This window comes from Nycticebus coucang, chromosome 18 (assembly GCF_027406575.1).
Source record: "Nycticebus coucang isolate mNycCou1 chromosome 18, mNycCou1.pri, whole genome shotgun sequence".
Taxonomy (NCBI): domain Eukaryota; kingdom Metazoa; phylum Chordata; class Mammalia; order Primates; family Lorisidae; genus Nycticebus; species Nycticebus coucang.
In genome coordinates, this window is record NC_069797.1 from 50635721 (window position 1) to 50655995 (window position 20275).

Sequence of the window (20275 nt, forward strand, 5' to 3'; positions counted from 1 at the left end):
AACCTTAATCTGTTATCAGCATACATTTTACTAAATTAATAAACAGGATATATGATATACTTTCTAAGCAATGTCTTTCTGGGGGCGGCGCCTGTGGCTCAGTGAGTAGGCCGCCGGCCCCATATGCCGAGGGTGGCGGGTTCAAACCCAGCCCTGGCCACATTGCAACAAAAAAATAGCCGGGCGTTGTGGCGGGCGCCTAGAGTCCCAGCTGCTCGGGAGGCTGAGGCAAGAGAATCGCATAAGCCCAAGAGTTAGAGGTTGCTGTGAGCCGTGTGACGCCACGGCACTCTACCCGAGGGCAATACAGTGAGACTCTGTCTCTACAAAAAAAAAGAAAGAAATGTCTTTCTATTTGCATACGATATATAGTTTTAAATGATTGCACATACTTTTATTTGTTTTTATTGAATTTTTCTTTTTTTTTTTTGAGAGACAAAGTCTTGCTTTGTCACCCTCGGTAGAGTGCTATGACATCACAGCTCACAGCAACCTCCAGATCTTGGGTTTAAGTGATTCTCTTGCTGCAACCTCCCAAGTAGCTAGGACTACAGGCGCCTGCCACAAAGCACGACTATTTTTTTGTTGCAGTTTGGCCGGGGCTGGGTTTGAACCCGCCACCCTAGGTATATGGGGCCGGCATCCTACTCATTGATCCACAAGCACCACCCCGTTTTTATTGAACTTTTTACCTAGCATGTTCAAACCTTATTTTCAAATAAATAGGACAGAAAAATTTAGATTCTTGATTAAGCCATATTCAGATTATCCGAGAGTAGTCAACCACCTAATCAGCTGGATAAAGCAATTTCTTTTAAACATACTTGAGGCTCAGTGCCCGTAGCTCAGTGGTTAGGGAGCTGGCCACATACACCAGGGTTGGCAGGTTCAAACTTGGCCCAGGTCTGCTAAATAATAATGACAACTGCAACAAGAAAATAGCTGGGCGTTGTGGTGGGCACCTATAGTCCCAGCTGCTTGGGAGGCTGAGGCAAGAGAATCACTTAATCCCCAAGACTTTGAGGGCGCTCTACCAAGGGTGACATAGAGAGATTCTGTCTCAATAAAAGATTTTATATATAGGTATATATGTATGTATGTGTATATATGTATATGTGTGTATATATATATATAAATTTTTGAGACTAAAACTTTTAAGCGGCGCCTGTTGCTCAGTGAGTAAGTAGGACATCTGCCTCATATACTGAGGGTGGCAGGTTCGAACCCAGCCCCAGCCAAACTGCAACCAAAAAATAGCTGGGTGTTGTGGTTGGCGCCTGTAGTCCCAGCTGCTCAGGAGGCTGAAGCAGGGGAATCGCCTAAGCCGAAGAGCTGGAGGTTGCCATGAGCTGTAATGCCACGGCATTCTTACCAAGGGTGACAAAGTGAGACTGCCTCTAAAAAAAAAAAAAAAACACTTTCTAGAGATATTACAGGTAAAATTAAAATATATTCGAAAGAGGAAACTGTGCTGTGAAAACAGATAAGTTAATTACATTGAATAAATGGTTCTCAAAGTTTAGTCCCTAGACCAGCAGCAGTAGCATCACCTGGAGACTTACTTAAACATTTAAATTTTCAGACCCACTCAAAAAATCTATTAAATCAGAATTTCTAGAGTGGCAAACCAGCCATCAGTCTTAACAAACCCCATGAGTGATTCTATTGCAGATATACACTAAAGTTTGACAATTGCTATCAAATGTCATGTTGTTTGATTTGCTTTTGTTTTCTTAAAACGTAGTGAATAATTGGTTGGTTTCAGGTTATAATGCCCTTTTAAGATATGAAGGATTTGAAAATGACTCTGGTCTGGACTTCTGGTGCAATATATGTGGTTCTGATATCCATCCAGTTGGTTGGTGTGCAGCCAGTGGAAAACCTCTTGTTCCTCCTAGAAGTAAGTAGCTTATTTACCCATAGTGTCATTTTATATATGTTTGTTTTAATCCAATTTTATGCTTGGTAGCAATAAAGTAATATAGAAATTAAAATAGTGGCTCGGCGCCAGCCACATACACCGAGGGTGGCAGGTTCGAACCTGGCCCAGGTCAGCTAAGCAACAATTATAACTGCAACAACAGCAGCAAAATAGCCAGGAGTTGTGGCGGGCGCCTGTGGTCCCAGCTACCTGGGAGGCTAAGGCAAGAGAATCTCTTGGGCCCAAGAGTTTGAGGTTGCTGTGAGCTGTGGGGCCACGGCACAATACCGAGGGCGACATAATGGAACTCTGTCTCCAAAAAAAAAAAAAAGAAAAGAAAAATTAAAATAGTATTTTTTGCTGTTAGGCAGCTTTTTTGCCAGCGATACATATACTTGTTTTCTCTGTGTGGTCACTTTTTAGAACCTTAATAAATAATCTGACTTGCAGGGAAATTTGTTACTATTTTTTAACAATTTATTAAGCACTTCTTTCGTTAAATGTGTGACTGGTTATTTCTTTTGTTTTAGCTATTCAACATAAGTATACAAACTGGAAAGCTTTTCTAGTGAAACGACTTACTGGTGCCAAAACACTTCCTCCTGATTTCTCACAAAAGGTAAAAGCAGGTTCTTATGAAGACTGAAGAGCTCTAACAAAAGGAGTAACTTAGAAGATTTTTAAGGAAAAATTATTTTAATTTGATGAGCTAGATGATCTATGTTAAATTTCAAGGACATTTAGTATTTTTAACAGTACGATATTAAAATGATTTGCAGATCTTTGTCATAAATTTCGAACAGGTTCTGTCTGCTTTTGCTTTAAGGTTTCAGAAAGTATGCAGTACCCTTTCAAACCCTGCATGAGAGTAGAAGTGGTTGACAAGAGGCACTTGTGTCGAACACGAGTGGCAGTCGTGGAAAGTGTAATTGGAGGAAGATTAAGACTAGTGTATGAAGAGAGTGAAGATAGAACAGATGACTTCTGGTGCCATATGCATAGCCCATTAATCCATCATATTGGTTGGTCTCGAAGCATAGGCCATCGATTCAAAAGATCTGGTAAGCACTTATGACCAGCACTCCTTTGGAAAGTGTCATTGACACTGTGCTAATATTACACTACTTGGTTGTACCATTACAGAATTGCAGAGATCAAATATAGCGTTCTAATTGTATGGGCTGCTTATTCTGCCTTAATTAATAAAAGTTCACAACATATTAGTGTCTTTATTTCTTCTGTTTCTCTCAATTAAGAAATAATGCACTTTTGGGCACAACTAATTATTTTCTACTCTTTTTTTATTCAGCCCGTTTGCAAGATCTAAAGATAACCTTTCCCTTTCCATTCAATTTCAATCAAGATAGCAAAATTAAATTTGGTTAGAATTGATAGTAAACACCTGAAAACATGCTTCTAAAGTTGTAAATCTCTAACTAGGGAATTATGAGCATTCTAATTGGCTTAAGGTATTTGATAGCATATGCACATGTACTCCAAAAAGAGAAAAGACTAGTAAAGGATATTATTCACCATAAATGTAGAAGGCATGTCTTTTTGCCATGTTTTATAGTATTACATACCTTATGAGTTTGAAGCCTTCAAAGAAACGTGGTTTTTGGTCTTCTCACAAATGCTGACAGATTAGTATGTAACTTTTCCTTGTAGATATTACAAAGAAACAGGATGGACATTTTGATACACCACCACATTTATTTGCTAAGGTAAGAAGTTTTTATAAGAACCCTCATTTGTAAATTAGATTTGAAAGAGGGTTGTGGGTTTTTTCCTAAAATTATGGACATCACAATTACATATATGTTCACTTAAAAGAATTAAGACCGTGTAATCCATAGGTGTCACAACTCTTTATTATAATTATTCTTAAATTCTATTTGTCTGATTTCTCTCTAAACCTTAAGGGAAGTTTGAGTTATAATATTAGGTAGGTAGGAGAAGGCACCTGGTAAATCTTTTCACATTGGTAATGTTTTAATTATTAAAATGACAACATTTATACAGTAGATGTGCTTTCGTATAATTCTTTAGGTAAAAGAAGTAGACCAGAGTGGGGAATGGTTCAAGGAAGGAATGAAATTGGAAGCTATAGACCCATTAAATCTTTCTACAATATGCGTCGCGACCATTAGAAAGGTAAGAAAATAAATTTTAAAATATATAAATGTTATCATAAGGAACTGGATATAGGCTAGTAGGAAAAGGGGGCCCCTAGCATATTCATGTTGATACAAAACATATGTGTCTTTGGATTTTCACTGTGTAGAAAGTTATTAGGAATTTCAAATAAGTTTGAGTTCTCTTATGAGATCTTTTTTAATAGAGCTTATTATCAAGGTTATTATTTTGGAAAAGAAGGGCCTTTCCTGTAACTATATTACAGCCTTGGATTTTCCTACACCTGGAGGAAGTTACCTCCTTTTCCCAGTGAGCTACATTTCCATTGCATTAAAATATGCCTCCCTGAGAGTGAAAAAAAAAAAAAAGATTATTATTTTGGGCTTGGCGCCTGTAGCTCAGCAGTTAGGGTGCCAGGAACATACACCGGAGCTGGCGGGTTCGAATCCAGCCTGGGCCTGCCAAACAACGGACAACTGCAACAAAAAAATAGCTGGTGGGTAGAGGGAGGGCAATTGATGGGACCACACCTACAGTGCATCTTAGAAGGGTACAGGTGAAACTTACTAAATGCAGAATATAAATGTCTGAACACAATAACTAAGAAAATGCTAAAAAAAAAAGAAAAAAAAAGAAAATGCCATGAAGGCTCTATTAACCAGTTCGATGAAAATATTTCAAATTGTATATAAAACCAGCACATTGTACCCCATGATTGCATTAATGTACACAGCTATGATTTAATTAAAAAAAAAAAAAAATAGGGTGGCGCCTGTGGCTCAAAAGGGGTGGGGCACTGACCCCATACGCGGGAGGTGGCGGGTTCAAGCCCAGCCAGAAACTGCAAAACAAAAGAAAATTTGCCATGAGTTGTGGCAGGTGCCTTGTCCCAGCTACTTGGGAGGCTCAGGTAAGAGAATCACTTAAGGATGCCTAAGAATTTGAGGTTGCTGTGAGCTATGACAGTACAGCACTCTACCCATGGTAACAGCTTAAGAATCTGTCTCAAAACAAACAAACAAACAAAAAGATTATTATTTTGAATCTGCTGCCTATACTTGGGAGAGTGTATCCTAAGTTAGAGGAAAAGTATTTAAGGCCAGGCAAGGTGGCTTATGCCTATAATCATACACTTTTGGAGGCTGAGACAGGAGGATCACTTCAGCCCAGGAGTTTGAGGTTGCAGCAAGCTATGATGACACCACTTCACTCCAGCCCAGGCAGCACAGCAAGACCCCATCTCTAGAGAAAAGAGAAAAGGAAGAAAGAACAGTATTTATTTAAGTTACTTCCTGGTCAAGGCCAATCCAACACAGAATTGTAGCAAAACCAAGTTTATCTTTAGTTTCCTTTTTCTTCTTGGTAGTACTTAATTTTGTCTTTTCTCTTTTCTCTCTTCTCTGAAACTACTCTTACAAAAAGATCTAGAAGAGTGGTTCTCAGTTTCAGTAAGCATCAGATTTCCCTGGGGAACTTTTAAAAATACAGGCGAGCAGATCCCTTCTGCTGCATTCTGATACAATCAGACTGGATTAGGACCCTTAATTTTCTTTTTCATGACAAGGTCTCTCTGTGTTGCCCAGGCTGGACTCAAACTCCTGGGCTCAAGTACTAAGTTTCCTCTTCAGCTTCCCAAGAATATAGGCATTAGGCACCCCAGTGGGACTGCATTGATACTATCTAATTTTTTTTATTATGTTACAGACATTGCCTTTAAAATATATATATATATATATTTTTTTTTTTTTTAAATAATGTGTATTGACCATGCATGGTGGTTCACACCTATAATCTTAGCACTCTGGGAGGCCCAGGAGGGTGGATTACTTGAGCTCAGGAGTTCAAGACCAGCCTGAGCAAGAACAAGACCCTATCTCTACTAAAAATAGAAAAACTAACCAGGTGTTGTGGTGGGTGCCTATAGTCCCAACTACTTAGGAGATTGAGTCAGGAGGATTACACCTATAATCCTAGCACTCTGGGAGTCCACGACAGGTGTATTGCTTGAGCTCAGAAGTTTGAGACCAGCCTGCCTGAGCAAGAATGGGACCCCATCTCTACTAAAAATGAAAAAAAGAACTAGCCAGACATTCTGGCAGGTACCTATAGTCCCAGCTCCTAGGGAGGCTAAGGCAAAAGGATTGCTTGAACCCAAGATTTTGAGGTTGCTATGAGCTCTGACTCCATGGCATTTTACCCAGGGTGACAGAGTGAGATTCTGTCTCAATAAAGGAAAAAAAAAGGGTGGTGTCCGTAGCTCAGTGGGTTAGTGGCACCAGCTACATACACCAAGGCTGGCGGATTCAAACCCAACCCAGGCCAGCTAAACAACAATGACAACTGCAACAAAAAAATAAGTGGCATTGTGGTGGGTGACTGTAGTCCCAGCTACTTGAGAGGCTGAGGCAAGATAATCACTTAAGCCCAAGAGTTGGAGGTTGCTGTGAAAAGTTCTCTAGGTGATTCTAACTCGAATCATCAGTTTGGGGACATAGCACCATCATACCATCTCTATTCTGTGAAATTAAAACAAAGTGTCCTGGGGGAAGAATATCAAGCATCATTAGAAAATAATAAAGAGGGACTTTATCAAATAAATGCAATCAGTGTAACCTAATTCTTTTTGCCCTCAATGAATCCACAACAATAAAAAATAAAATTAGGGCGGCGCCTGTGGCTCAGTCGGTAAGGCGCCAGCCCCATATACCGAGGGTGGCGGGTTCAAACCCGGCCCCAGCTGAACTGCAACCAAAAAATAGCTGGGCATTGTGGTGGGTGCCCTGTAGTCCCAGCTACTCGGGAGGCTGAGGCAAGAGAATCCCTTAAGCCCAGGAGTTGGAGGTTGCTGTGAGCTGTGTGATGCCATGGCACTCTACCAAGGGCCATAAAGTGAGACTCTGTCTCTACAAAAAAAAAAAAAAAATCAAAACCAAAAAAAAGCTTATCTCATTATGAAGAACAAAAATAATTAATAAAGGCCAGGCGAGGTATCTCATGCTTGTAATCCTAGCACTCTGGGAGGCCGGGGCAGGTGGATTGCTTGAGCTCAGTAGTTTAAAACCAGCCTGAGTGAGACCCCGTCTCTACAAATAGGTGGGCATTGTGGCCGGTCCCCATAGTCCCAGCTACTCAAGAGGATCATTTGAGTCCAAGAATTTGAAGTTGTTGTGACCTATGACGCTATGGCACTCTACCAAGGTCAACAAAGTGAAACTGTGTCTCAAAAAAAAGAAAATAATAATTGCTGCAGTAGATTTTTTTTGGACTCTTAAAACGTTTAGTCTTGTAGAACAAAGATGTAGCAAAATAAGTTTAATAGAAAATAGACTGTAAGAGATATAAAGTTGGAATGCAAAGAAAGGTCAGATTGCATCTTAGAGGAATTATGGAAAACTTCATAGGAGAGAGGATATTTGGAAACTGTGTCTTGAAGGATAGAAAAATTGGGCCCAGCAGAGATGCAGGAAGAAACTAAGCTAATGGAAAAAGAATGTTCACAAAAGCCTAAAGGTAGCGAAGTACAGAATACATTGAGGAAATGGCAAATAATCCACATGCAATAAGTTGCATTGGATATTCGGGCAAGATTTTTTTATTATAAGAAATAAACCCATTAAAGTCAGCTCCAGAAAAGTTATTCTAAGGAGGTGGTGTGCCATCTCTCAGATATCAAGGACAGAGTGGTGAGAAGTGGAAAGGCACAGCCCCAAGATCATTCTCCTCACCTCTTTGTCGCATTTTTGCTCCATCCTGAGTCTGTGTCACTTGTCTCTCTCACTGTCTTGATTGGTTTCCTGCTCACTTACTCTACACATGGGGGCTCTAGCCCCGTTTTTTATCCTAGCCTTTAGTTCCAGCCCCCACCTGTGACTTGGTAACACCCTCTGTGTCTATTAATTCTAATTACTGGGAGAGAATCTCAGTAGCTAAGCTCAAGCCTTTGGCTTGGTTCTCTGCGTGATGATATATAGAAGCCCTTGGTCCAGTCAGCGCGCGCGCGCGCTCTCTCTCTTTCTCTCTCTCTCTCTCTATATATATATATATTTTTTTTTTTTTTTAATTTTTTTGTAGAGACAGTTTCACTTTATCGCCCACAGTAGAGTGCTGTGATATACAGTTCACAGCAACCTCCCAACTCCTGGGGCTTAGGCGATTCCCTTGCCTCAGCCTCCCGAGTAGCTGGGACTACAGGCGGCTTCCACAACGCCCAGCTATTTTTTTGGTTGCAGTTTGGCCAGGCGGGGTTTGAACCCTCCACCCTCGGTATATGGGGCCAGTGCCCAGCCCACTGAGCCACAGGTGCCGCCCAGCTCTATTTTTTTTTTAAGGTACCTGGATCCTTTCTGGCACAATCAGCTGTGCTTACGAAAAATGAAAAAAGTTAATACATAGAGGTAACTTAGAGAAAAGAACTTGGGGGCAGAGACTGCAAGATAATGTAGAACCAAGTAGTACAGGCTTTACAAGTTTGATCAAGCTGTTTGAGAGTTCTTTAGTAGACAAGATTAGTTGATAAAGCTTTCTGGCGAGAACAGAAGTAATAGTGAAGTGAGGTTTAACTGTGTTTAAGAGGGGAATTGTTGGTAGAGGATTACTAAAAGCAATAATAGCAAAAGAGAAAGTCAAAGGCCTCTCTCTCTCGGGGCTGTGGAGGGTCCGGTTTCTCCTCAGCCAAGGGTGGAAGCCAACATCAGCCCCCTGAGGACCATTGTCAGGACTGCCATGAGCGGGCAGCCTTGTTTTCCTGCCTCAGACATTTGGAGTTAAAAAAGAAGAAAAAGTTGAGAGATTAAATGGCAAGGATAAAGAAAGAAGGAACTTGGGCGGCGCCTGTGGCTCAGTCGGTAAGGCGCCGGCCCCATATACCGAGGGTGGCGGGTTCAAAGCCTGCCCCGGCCAAACTGCAACCAAAAAATAGCAGGGCGTTGTGGCGGGCGCCTGTAGTCCCAGCTACTCGGGAGGCTGAGGCAAGAGAATCGCTTAAGCCCAGGAGTTGGAGGTTGCTGTGAGCTGTGTGAGGCCACAGCACTCTACCGAGGGCCATAAAGTGAGACTCTGTCTCTACAAAAAAAAAAAAAAGAAAGAAGGAACCGGGTGTTTGAGGTAGAGTTGTGGAACTTGGAGATTGATTACCTTGAAAGGAGTAAGAGAAGGAGTTGTTGATTTAATGCCGTGTACTCTCCCTCTCTGAGAATATGTTCAGCATGCAGGTAAAATGCAGGCCAGAGATACTGGAAGGCAAGCAGACTGATGAAGAGTTAGGAGTCATTGTCATAGAAGCTAATCATTATAGCACGGTGTGGATGTTGTCATCAAAACAGAAAGAAAACTGAAATCAAAAATGTAAGGAAGGGTCAGAGGGGAAAGGGCACCACACCAAAATAAATGCAGAAGGTATGATCAGAGAGCTGAGAAGATTGATCAGTAGACCATAGTGCGAGGTTTATGCAATTAGGTAAGGACAGAAATCATACTGTAAGAGTTACATAGTATGTAACTAGAATTGAGTCTCTGGTGAATAGAGTTCATTGCACTATTCTTGAACCTTTTCTATAACTTTGAACCTATTTCAAATAAGATATAGAGTGTAAAAGATAGTATATTTAGAGCAAGGTCCCAGTGGTAGTAGGATAGGATCGAGAAGTTTGTCTTAGTTTTTAAGAGGCATATATCTGAGGCATAAAGTAGCAAGAGGCCCTTTAGGTGGGCCATCCTTAGTATCTGTCACAGAGTAGCATGGTTATTTATAGCAGGAGAGAGGTCAAGATAGAGCTTGAAGGAGATGGAAAGATTGGAAAAACTCCTCTCTGTAATAAATAAGGAAAGTAAAGGTATTACCAAGTAGGATTTAGAACCTAGCCAGTGTTGCATGTGGTATTATGTGCCTGTCTGCAGTCCCAGCTACTAAAGGCAGGAGAATCACTGGAGCCTGGAGTTCAAGGTTGTAGTGGGCTGTGATCACACCTGTGAATAGCCACCGTACTGCAGCCTGGGCAACATAGCAAAACGGCCCTCCTCAATGAAAAAAAGATATAGAGCCTAGCTAAAACTAGACAGTTAAATTGTAGAAGAGCACTCAGCCCAATTTCATAACATCACAACTGCAGGCAGCTTTAGCCATTGGCAAAAGCATTGTTTTTCCTGACCTCTGAAATCACTTTTGTGTAATCCTGCTTTGGTTTCTGGTACACATTAGAATTTGCATAGGTTTTTAATTTTTGTTATTTAACATAATTCAATAAAGAAGCATTTTTCCCTTTTAAATACTTTTATGTAATTGATTTTTCTTTCTTGTAGAATGTTCCTTAAAGTATTTTTATAATAGTGGTATCTAATTTCAAATACTTGGGATTCTTTTAATTTAAAAGGTGCTGGCTGAAGGATTCCTGATGATTGGGATCGATGGCTCAGAAGCAGCAGATGGATCTGACTGGTTCTGTTACCATGCAACCTCTCCTTCTATTTTCCCTGTTGGTTTCTGTGAAATTAACATGATTGAACTTACTCCACCCAGAGGTATTTCATCCCAGTATAAACATTAGGCTTTAATCCTTGCTTGCTTCTTACATGGTATCTGTTAGCAACATATAACACAATCCTAAATTTTCTTGCTATATGAATACATATAGGTGTGTGTGTGTATATAAATAAATATACACATGCTCTAAAAACATAAAGCTAGGTTTAAAAATTATATTAGTATAGAATTTTTCCTGAGCATCTATACATTTTATGATATGGTTTTATGATATCATTTTATTATATTCTCAAGTCCTACTAAGACAGTAATATAGATAGCAACAGGCTAGCTATTGCATAGATAGACTTTTTTTCCCTAAGCAGTTACTTCAGCCTTTGAGGCAAAGAAGTTGCCATGTTGAATTACCATGTGGCCTTTTAAAAGGAGTCCTATCTTACTTCAGTGGCTTAACCCGGGATTTTCCTAGTTTAATATTTGAAGATTAAGGTTTTCTCTAAGAAAAGAAGCGGGCAAAAGCTAAAACTAGGGTCTGTAAGGTATTATGTAAAAATAATATTTTCTCTTAGCTAGTTTTCTTTCTTGCAAAGAAAGAAAAATATCACTCCAGAGTATTAAATGGTAGGCTGTTCTAAAGCCTGGGATTGAAAAAATAAGTCTGTCCTTGCAGTAGATAGAGAAGAGTCACTTTGGCATTAGGGTAAGTAGGCACACCTGTGTGTTTAGAAAGGGGGACAATTTTCTTATAACATGGAGGAATTATAGCACTTAACAGTGTTAGTGAGTTAAAAGTTAATCATACACCCTAAAATACAAGATTTTGTGTACTAAGTTACTTTTTGTCTCCATTTTAAAATTCTCATTTTAAATGAACTGCTACTTAAACCAGTTGTGTTTTTTTTAGGTTACACAAAACTTCCTTTTAAATGGTTTGACTACCTCAGGGAAACTGGCTCCATTGCAGCACCAGTAAAACTATTTAATAAGGTAAATTTAAATGACAGCATAATAATTATGGGGGGGTAGGGTTTGATACCCCACAAATGCAAATCATTGTTAGAATTTCTTAGTGGAGGGCGGCGCCTCTGGTTCAGCGTTTAGAGCGCCAGCCCCATATACCGAGGGTGGCAGGTTCAAACCCGGCCCCGGCCAAACTGCAACAAAAAATAGCCGGGCGTTATGGCAGGCACCTGTAGTCCCAGCTACTCAGGAGGCTGAGGCAAGGGAATCTCCTAAGCCCAAGAGCTGGAGGTTGCTGTGAGCTGTGTGACACCACAGCACTCTACCAAGGGTGATAAGATGAGACTCTGTCTCTCCAAAAAAACAAACAAACAAAGGAATTTCTTAGTGGAGATTAATACAAACAAATATAAAGTATAAAACAATATGGCTATCCTGACTGTGGTCTAGTGTTTACAGCTAATTGATCACAACCAGTTATAGATTTTTTATATTTGTTTCTTCTCCACTCTCAACTTCTTCATTTGACTAGCAGAAAAATTAGTCAGGCAGTATATTTTCTTATGAATCAAAGCTTGTTTCCAGATTATTCTCATTTTTAATCTGAGTAAAATAGAAATAAATATATTTCCTAACTAGTTCTTAAATGCTTCACCTTCATACTATGTTTAAATAGTTAAAGAATTATTTGGGGGCTCGGCGCCTGTGGCTCAAGCGGCTAAGGTGCCGGCCACATACACCAGAGCTGGCAGGTTCAAATCCAGCCTGGGCCTGCCAAACAACAGTGACAACTACAACCAAAAAATAGCTGAGCGTTGTAGTGGGTGCCTATAGTCCCAGCTACTTGGGAGGCAGCTGCAGGAGAATCTCTTGAGCCCAGGAGTTGGAGGTTGCTGTGAGCTGTGATGGCATGGCACTCACAGCACTCTACCCAGGACAACAGCTTAAGGCTCTGTCTCCAAAAAAAAAAAAAATTACTTGGGATTCATGGTTTAATTATATTGCTTGACTATGCTGCTTCTGTTGTGTAATTTCTTAGTGATGGTGGAATTATGTTTTCTTTCTTCTTTATACCAATGTTCATGTTTTGCTTCTCTATATTAGGATGTTCCGAATCACGGATTTCGTGTAGGAATGAAATTAGAAGCAGTAGATCTCATGGAGCCACGTTTAATATGTGTAGCCACAGTAACTCGAATTATTCATCGTCTCTTAAGGATACATTTTGATGGATGGGAAGAAGAGTATGATCAGTGGGTAGACTGTGAGTCCCCTGACCTTTATCCTGTAGGGTGGTGTCAATTAACTGGATATCAGCTACAGCCTCCAGCATCACAGTGTAAGTTGGTATACAGAAAAGGTGTCCTTTTATAAAAATCAGCAGTTCTCCAGAGGACTATCTTACATAAATCATCTTGTGAGCTCACAGGACAAGAATATACCTAAGTCTGATTGGTTGCCAGGTAAGATACTAAGACTCAGCAACAATATCACAGACTCAGATCATGTGTATTATGGCATTGTGAACTCAATAGTCAGTTACATAATAACTGTAGAAACAACAGTCAACAAATTGAACTAGATTTACCATTTTCAGTGAGCTTAAAATTACAAACTAAAAATTTATCAGTATATAAGTGCTATTGAGTAAATAGTGGAATCTGGTATCGAGGCCCATGGTTTTGTGGAAACAAGTACCCTTATTTTCAAATCATGTACTTTTTATAAGCATAATGGTCTTGGTAAAAGATATATTAGCAATTATCTGGTACCAATTTTCCCTTTTTATTTTTCAGCATCAAGAGAAAGCCAATCAGCAACATCAAAACAGAAGAAAAAGGCTAAGTCCCAGCAATACAAAGGACATAAGAAAAGTGGGTCACCACATGGTGTTCACACACATTTTCTAATTGTTAACCAATTGGGGTTACAGTATTCTTACACAGAAAATGAGACCTCTCGTGAGAACTGATGATTATGCATTATGTACATGCTTAAAGGTGCAGTATGCCATAAAAGGCAAACCTTTTCAATAATGAGAAACACGTAGATTTTAATTGACAGGAGAAATTATTGCCATTGTATTTAATACATGGCAAAGAATGGTTCTTAAAATAATAATGTAAACCTACTAAAAATTAATCCTTTTATAAAATTTTTATTTTAATTAATTTAAAAAGCAGATGTTTGATACTTACAGTAGATTTGTAGCCTAATAAACACGTCCTTCTTACAAAGCAAAATTCTCCAGAATAATACTTAAAAGAAATCCAGGCCAGGTGCAGTGGCTCACGCCTATAATCATATCACTTTTGGAGTCCAAGGCAGGTGGATTGTTTGAGCTCAGAAGTTCAAGACTAACCTGAGCAAAAGCAAGATGCCATCTCTAAAAACTAGATGGGCATTGTGGCAGGCACCTGTAGTCCCAGCTACTTGGGAGGCTGAGGCAAGAGGATCTCCTGAGCCAAGAGTTTGAAGTTGCTGTGAGCTCCATGGCACTCCACCCAGGGCAACAGAGTGAGACTGTCTCACAAAGAAAAAAGAAATCTAAGTTGAGAGTTAACAAAGTCAGACTTAAGCAAATTTTCCTAAATATACTTTCTATGTTATATTTCACTTTACAATGAATGTTGGCATTAATAGCCAAAGTATATATAAAGTTTACCCAATATTCATTCTGAGATAAGATGATTTGTTTTTTGGGGGGCGGGGAGGGGTTGTTTTTTGAGATAGGGTCTCCATTCTCTTTCTCTGTCACACTGGCTGGAGTACAGTGGTATGATCATATTTACTGCAACCTTGAATTCCTAGGCTCATGCAGTCCTTCCACCTCAGCCTCCTAAGTAGCTAAGAATACAAGCAGGCACCACTACATCTGGTTAATTTTTTTAGTTTTTATAGAGACAGGGTCTCTCTCTGTTGTCCAGACTTGTTTTAAAGTCCCTGGCCTCGAGCAGTCCTCCTGCCTCAGGCTTCCAAACTGCTGAAATTACAGGCACGAGCTATCACCTTGCCTGTCAATTGTTAAAGATATCTTTAAAATTAAAAGGTACACTTGAAGATTAAAACAAAAACAGATTTTTCCAGCTGACTTTCCACGTATGTGCAAATACAGTGTTCATATAGTGCTGTGATGTGTCTCATTAACAATTAAGAGACTAAAGCAGCATGAAGAATCAAATATACCCTGTTCTTAACTTTGTAATTATAGTTGTTTATTTATAATTTTATAAGTAGGGAACTAGCCACCATAGTGGTGCTTTGAAAAATAAGTTTCCAGACCAGGCACAGTAGCTCACACCTATAATCCTAGCATTCTTGGGAGGTTGAGGTGGGAGGGTTGCTTGAGCTCAGGAGTTCGAAACCAGCCTGAGCAAGAGCAAGACACTGTCTCTACTTAAAAAAGAAAGAAAATTAGCTCAACATTATAGAATGCACCTGTAGTCCCAGCTCCTTGGGAGGCTGAGGCAGGAGGATTTCTTGAGCCCTGGAGTCTGAGGTTGCCATGAGCTAGGCTGACACCATGGCTATCTAGCCTGAGGCAACAGTAAGACTCTATCTCCAAAAAGAAAAATAAGCTGCCTCCCATCCTGAAACCCACATTAGCTTCATACTAAAAACAACCCCCAACAGGCCTTTCTCTTGTCTTCTCTTTCATAGGTGTAAACCTCCCATAGGCCCAAAATTATAAAAGAAAGTATTGCCAGATCAAAATTAATTCCTATTTGTCTGGAAAGAATTAGGAAGAATTAGTGTGGGTATTTAAGTTAGTGGACTACTTATCAGGAGAGATTGCTAAACTTTTGTAAAGTGAGTAGCACAGCTGACTTTAACCTGTGTTTTCACTTTCCATTGGACAAGACATTGAGGATTTTCTTTCTCAGCTATCAAATTAAAAACTTTTTATTATTTACTGGCTGTATGACATAGCTTTTTGGAACTAACATTTGTGAGTGTTACCTGCACAATTCACATGCCTCTTCAGGGTTTGTTTCTGGCTTATGGGGTTTAAATTATTTTGAATTAATGGGCTACGGACACGGGTAGAAATATGTGATTGATGAAATATAAAATCAGTACCCCAGTTTTTAGTGGTATTTATCATCACTGGATATCCAGATTAGCTAGAAAAATGAATTTAGCTCTGCATATAGCATATTCATTACGTTTTAACAGCACTTAATAGTATGACATTATCTCTAATGCCCTAAAATTGTCCCTTGGATATAGAAAGGAAAAGATTACAGACCCACACAGTTCCTCATCAGAAACTCTTGAGGCCAAGTGTGTTTTGGAATTCATAATTTTTTGGAATTTAGAAAAGACACAGTCTGTGTAATTTATATATCATCCCTTGCAGACTCTGGGGCATTTTCTGAAGCAAAATATATATCAGTGTTTACATTAAATGAGCCAAATAAAGATTATAAATAGTATGACCAAGTGAGGTATGGTTTTATTATCAAAGTTACTACTGAGAAACTTTTTGATTGTTGGAATTGAGGATAAGGAATTGTAGTGCTATATTAAGAAGTAGTTTTCATCAGTTTCAGCAAATGGTTGGCTATAAATTTTTCTCATAAGACTTTAGTTAATGAAATAAGAATTTGAAGCTTAGAAACTTATCATCCATAGCATGCAGACTTATACCATTAGCAAGTGGGCTTTAAAACCTTTGGTTTAAGTTTGTCTGTAGATTGTCATACTCTGGCTCTATTGTTCATCTTCCTGCTTTTTGGGGTTTTTGCAGTTAAAGTCATCCATCAGTATGTTCTTTGGTAGTGCTTGGTTTTTACAGAAATAGATGGTTGATTGGTTTCTTTTTGTTCTAGCTTGTTTTTGTAATGAGCTATGTCCATGCTATAAAGGGATAGTCATTAACGAGCACTTTCGAAAATAAATAAATCCTGCTGAGAGGATGGTAGAGATTGTCTGATCTCAAAAGCCTCTTTTTTGTAAGGTATAATTCTGGAGCAGGAAAAGCTAGTACTAACTTCTGTTGTAGATTTCACCACTTTCAGGAACTAGTGTAAATAATAAGAGTTGGAGATGTCTTTTTGCATTTTTACCGCTTAAGTGGGTAGTATGTTGGAAAAGTTTTAAATAGTTGCTGCCGATGATTTTGGTTTGGCAGTTGGTGATTCTGTACTTTCTAGTAACTTAGTTCCAGATCATTTTACATAGGAATACTTTCTGCCTTAGGTTTATATTTTAGCTTTGATTTTGTAAAGGGTAATTCTCTTACTGCTCTTACCTGGGTCATTGTATTCTCTAGGAAAATAGACATAACTTACAGTCACAGAGAAAGTATCTTTCTGCTTCCAACCTGATGAATGCCTTGTGCTTGGTTATTCAGTATTTGCAAAGTTTAGGGTATGATTTTGGTTGGTGAAAGTCTTGTACAAGTCTTAGAAGACTTATGTTTGCTTATGAAACTCTAGCCAAAGGGTGTGATAAATTTATTTCAAAAGAAATTAGATTGTTTATGAACTTGTAAGCAGTAACCGTTGAATTTTAGAAATACTTTTAAGAATAAGAATTACAAGAGTTTTCTAAAAGAGTGGATTGTAAACTAAAAGTTAGGTGAACAGATTTTATACTCATAAAATACTGCCACCCAGATAACACACTTAAACTGTTACTACCTTGACTTCTCTTTGAAGGCTGGTGTTTGGGCATATATGGGCAATGAAGTGCTACCCTAAAAATAGTGTTGTAAGACCCTTTCTCTCTTCCATTGAGTTTTCACCCCACCTCAAGCAGAGATTTGCTTGAATTAAATTAGCCAGCTCTTCTCCACACTTAAAGCTCTCTGGCCGGGCGCAGTGGCTCATGCCTGTAATCCTAGCACTCTGGGAGGCCGAGGCGGGTGGATAGCTTGAGCTCATGAGTTCAAGACCAGTCTGAGCAAAAAGCGAGACCCCGTCTCTACTAAAAAATAGAAAAACTGAGGTAAAAGGATCGCTTGAGCCCAAGAGTTTGAGGTTGCTGTGAGCTATGATGTCATGGCACTCTACCCAGGGTGATAGCTTGAGACTCTGTCTCAAAAAAATAAATAAATCTCTCTGTAGTTCATTTTGCTTTGTTTTGTTCTAAATTTGAGAGTCAGAACCAGGATTGTCAAACTCTCAGAGAGTAAACTCCCCCAACGTACTCACTTTCTCTCTCTTTCTCTCCGTTCCTCCCCCTCTCTCTCTCCCTTGTTTTAAAAAATACAGACCTTGCATAGTTGGTTCTCTTTTCCAAGTGTCCTATGCAACACGCTTTCCTAGTTATATAATGCACTTTTCTTACCACGCATGTAAGTAAAAGCTTACTTTAGTCTGACTTGATATTTAGAGAGGAAGATGCCAGTTGGGAAGAAGCCTGTCAGTTTGTCGAGCCTGCCCATGACAGGTGGGGTGCGGAGGAGCTTCTCTGGTGACGAAGAGTTGACTCCTCCTCCATATCGAACCCTTCCAGCACAGACAGCCCTGGAGGCCTTCCCACCTCCCAGCACTAGCCGAGAGTTCAGTCCCAGCCTCAAACCAGGTAACTAGTCACCTCAGCACCTCAGGTACTCAGAGGGTAAAGTATTGGGTAGGGTGGTGGGAGACTAAGCATGGTCTGGCATGACAGATGCTGACTCATTGAATTTTTCTTTTTCTTTCAACTAAAAAATTCATTTTCACCAGTCCTTGGTAGATACTTCACTAAGACAGATCATCAGGGAAGGATTTTTATTTTGTTATGAAATACTTCTGAACTTCAGATTAGGGGTGGTTGTAATTTCAGTGTATGGAATTGAGAGGCAACTTATAGTCTTTATGGTTTCATTAAAATGATTGAACATTTTCCATTAGAGAATTCTGTGACTTAACCTCGAGGAGAAGTGTGTTAGAGTTAGAGTTAGATCTGATTAATCAGATCCAAAAATGAGGCTTTGTTCATAGCATACCATAGTGTCTCATTCATGGAAAGGATGTATTTTGAGTTCCACTCTAATTTAAGTTTTGGTAGTAACCATCTTAGGTAGTAGCCATCTTAGTTGAATAACAAATTTAGAAATATGATACCTATATGATTTTTGGTGTTGAACTGGAGTGAAATTGATTTTCATAATTTCGTGGGTTTTACGTATGTATAGTGATTAACTAGGGAAGTGACATTTGATTTCAGTTTAATTGGTTAGGCCAAAGTGGTGGGCTTATATGGAAGACAGCAAAAGGTTTTGTCCTTTCCAATTGCTAAGAACAAACATGATATTATCACAGGGTATCAGAAAGGCTTTACTTGTGTATGATGAACTTTATATACATGGTATAGATCACAAAGCTATAAAGCCAGAGTTGTGTCTACCATGGCATATATTCTGCCATATCTTAACTATTACTTTTAAACAAAACTGTTTCATCTAATCAGCATTCTTTAAAATGTCTTTTGTATGTTGAAAGCCTAGATGTGACTTAGTAACTAGCTGTTTTCTTCTCATTCTTCCCTTTGAAATTTTTTTTGCCTCTGCAGTTTTTAGCCTTTTTTTTTTTTGACATTTTAAGATACACTCTTTAGCTTTTGCTTCCCTCAAAATATATTGTCATCTTGCACGTTCCCAGTCTGTTTCTCTGAAGATCACCCCGATATTTTTACATCCAGAAGAAATTACAATACATACTTTTTGTGTGTGAAAGACAGATTAGGATTACAGATAGGAAGGCACCTGCTCTTTAATGGAAAAACCTTCAGAGTCTATCTAAAGACCATTCCAATTTCTTTTCCTGTTTGCTTAGCTTTTTTCTTTTTGTACTTGTTATTTATGAAAGTCTTTTTTTGCCTCTGTAAGTATGGATGTTGTGAGTTCTGACTACCTTAGAATTTTTATTGTATTTTAGGATATATTTCATTAAACACTAAGCTGATTTTGGAGGTATGCGTCACATTTTATGAGCAGTTTCAGGTTAATGTGAAAGAGAACTTGGCCTCTGGGATTGGCAAAACCCAAGAACTTAAGAGTACTAGATGGAAATAACTTGTTCTCCTTGATGACTTCCTCCTTCCATCAGCATCTGAACTGGGGACACATCTTGTGGGGTTTAGTGTGATTCACTCTGGTGGAACATGTAGGGACTGCATTACAACCTTAACTATCTGAAAGCTAGAGTTTGATTAGCTGTTGAGTTTATTACGTATGGGCTTCATAGCTGGGAAAATGTGATTTAGGGTAGTTTATCTCCTAAAATTTTAGTGTCAGAAAAGTGACTGACTTTTAAACAGGGCTAAGAAAATGAATTTGTATAGAAAGTAACCCATTTGGTTACAGGAAGTGTCTTCTTTCATCCATCATCCATTAAGAATTAGGGCTGGAAAGAAAACATGATTAGTGTGAAGATACTAGACAGGTTTTATTCCATGAAAACAGTGAAGCTTTACATTAAAGCATTCCACATCTGAGTGAATGTTTCACCTTTATTTTGAATGACATTTTTAAGCACATCATTTCCATATTTAACATGACTAGAAGGATAATCTAGAAATTTGTGTTAGCAGTAAATGCAAATAGCTTCAGGATATGCTTTGAATCTCAACTTATCTTTCTTACGTTTTAAAAAAACATCTGTTTGAATGGAACATGTTTGATCTTGTAGCACGATAATGCTTTTTCATTCATTTAGCCATCTAATCATCATATAACAAGACACTGTTTTAATCAACCTTTTATTGTGGGTACTGCACCTTTAATGAAACATAGGTTTTATTTTATTTTCCATGGTTTATTTTTATGGTCTTATTTAAATGTCCCTCAC

At 39.0% G+C, this 20275-nt stretch overlaps 1 protein-coding gene and 1 non-coding gene across 11 annotated transcripts in view; both read left to right on the forward strand.

Annotated features, from left to right (window-relative positions):
• Positions 1-20275, forward strand: part of MBTD1 (mbt domain containing 1) — a 93713-nt gene that overhangs the window by 67637 nt on the left and 5801 nt on the right. For 8 of the 10 annotated variants that reach the window (XM_053570464.1, XM_053570465.1, XM_053570463.1 and 5 more), the window contains 10 exons: positions 1766-1900; positions 2452-2540; positions 2748-2982; positions 3590-3645; positions 3971-4075; positions 10426-10573; positions 11440-11522; positions 12600-12834; positions 13292-13369; positions 17835-18026. In XM_053570464.1, coding sequence (XP_053426439.1) covers positions 1766-1900; positions 2452-2540; positions 2748-2982; positions 3590-3645; positions 3971-4075; positions 10426-10573; positions 11440-11522; positions 12600-12834; positions 13292-13369; positions 17835-18026 — 1356 coding nt within the window. The remainder of the gene's footprint in view (positions 1-1765; positions 1901-2451; positions 2541-2747; positions 2983-3589; positions 3646-3970; positions 4076-10425; positions 10574-11439; positions 11523-12599; positions 12835-13291; positions 13370-17834; positions 18027-20275) is intronic. The other 2 variants (XM_053570468.1, XM_053570469.1) reach the window with 1 other exon arrangement.
• Positions 8685-8816, forward strand: LOC128571472 (small Cajal body-specific RNA 20). The gene has a single exon (XR_008375879.1). It is a non-coding gene; the product is annotated as a small Cajal body-specific RNA 20 (non-coding RNA).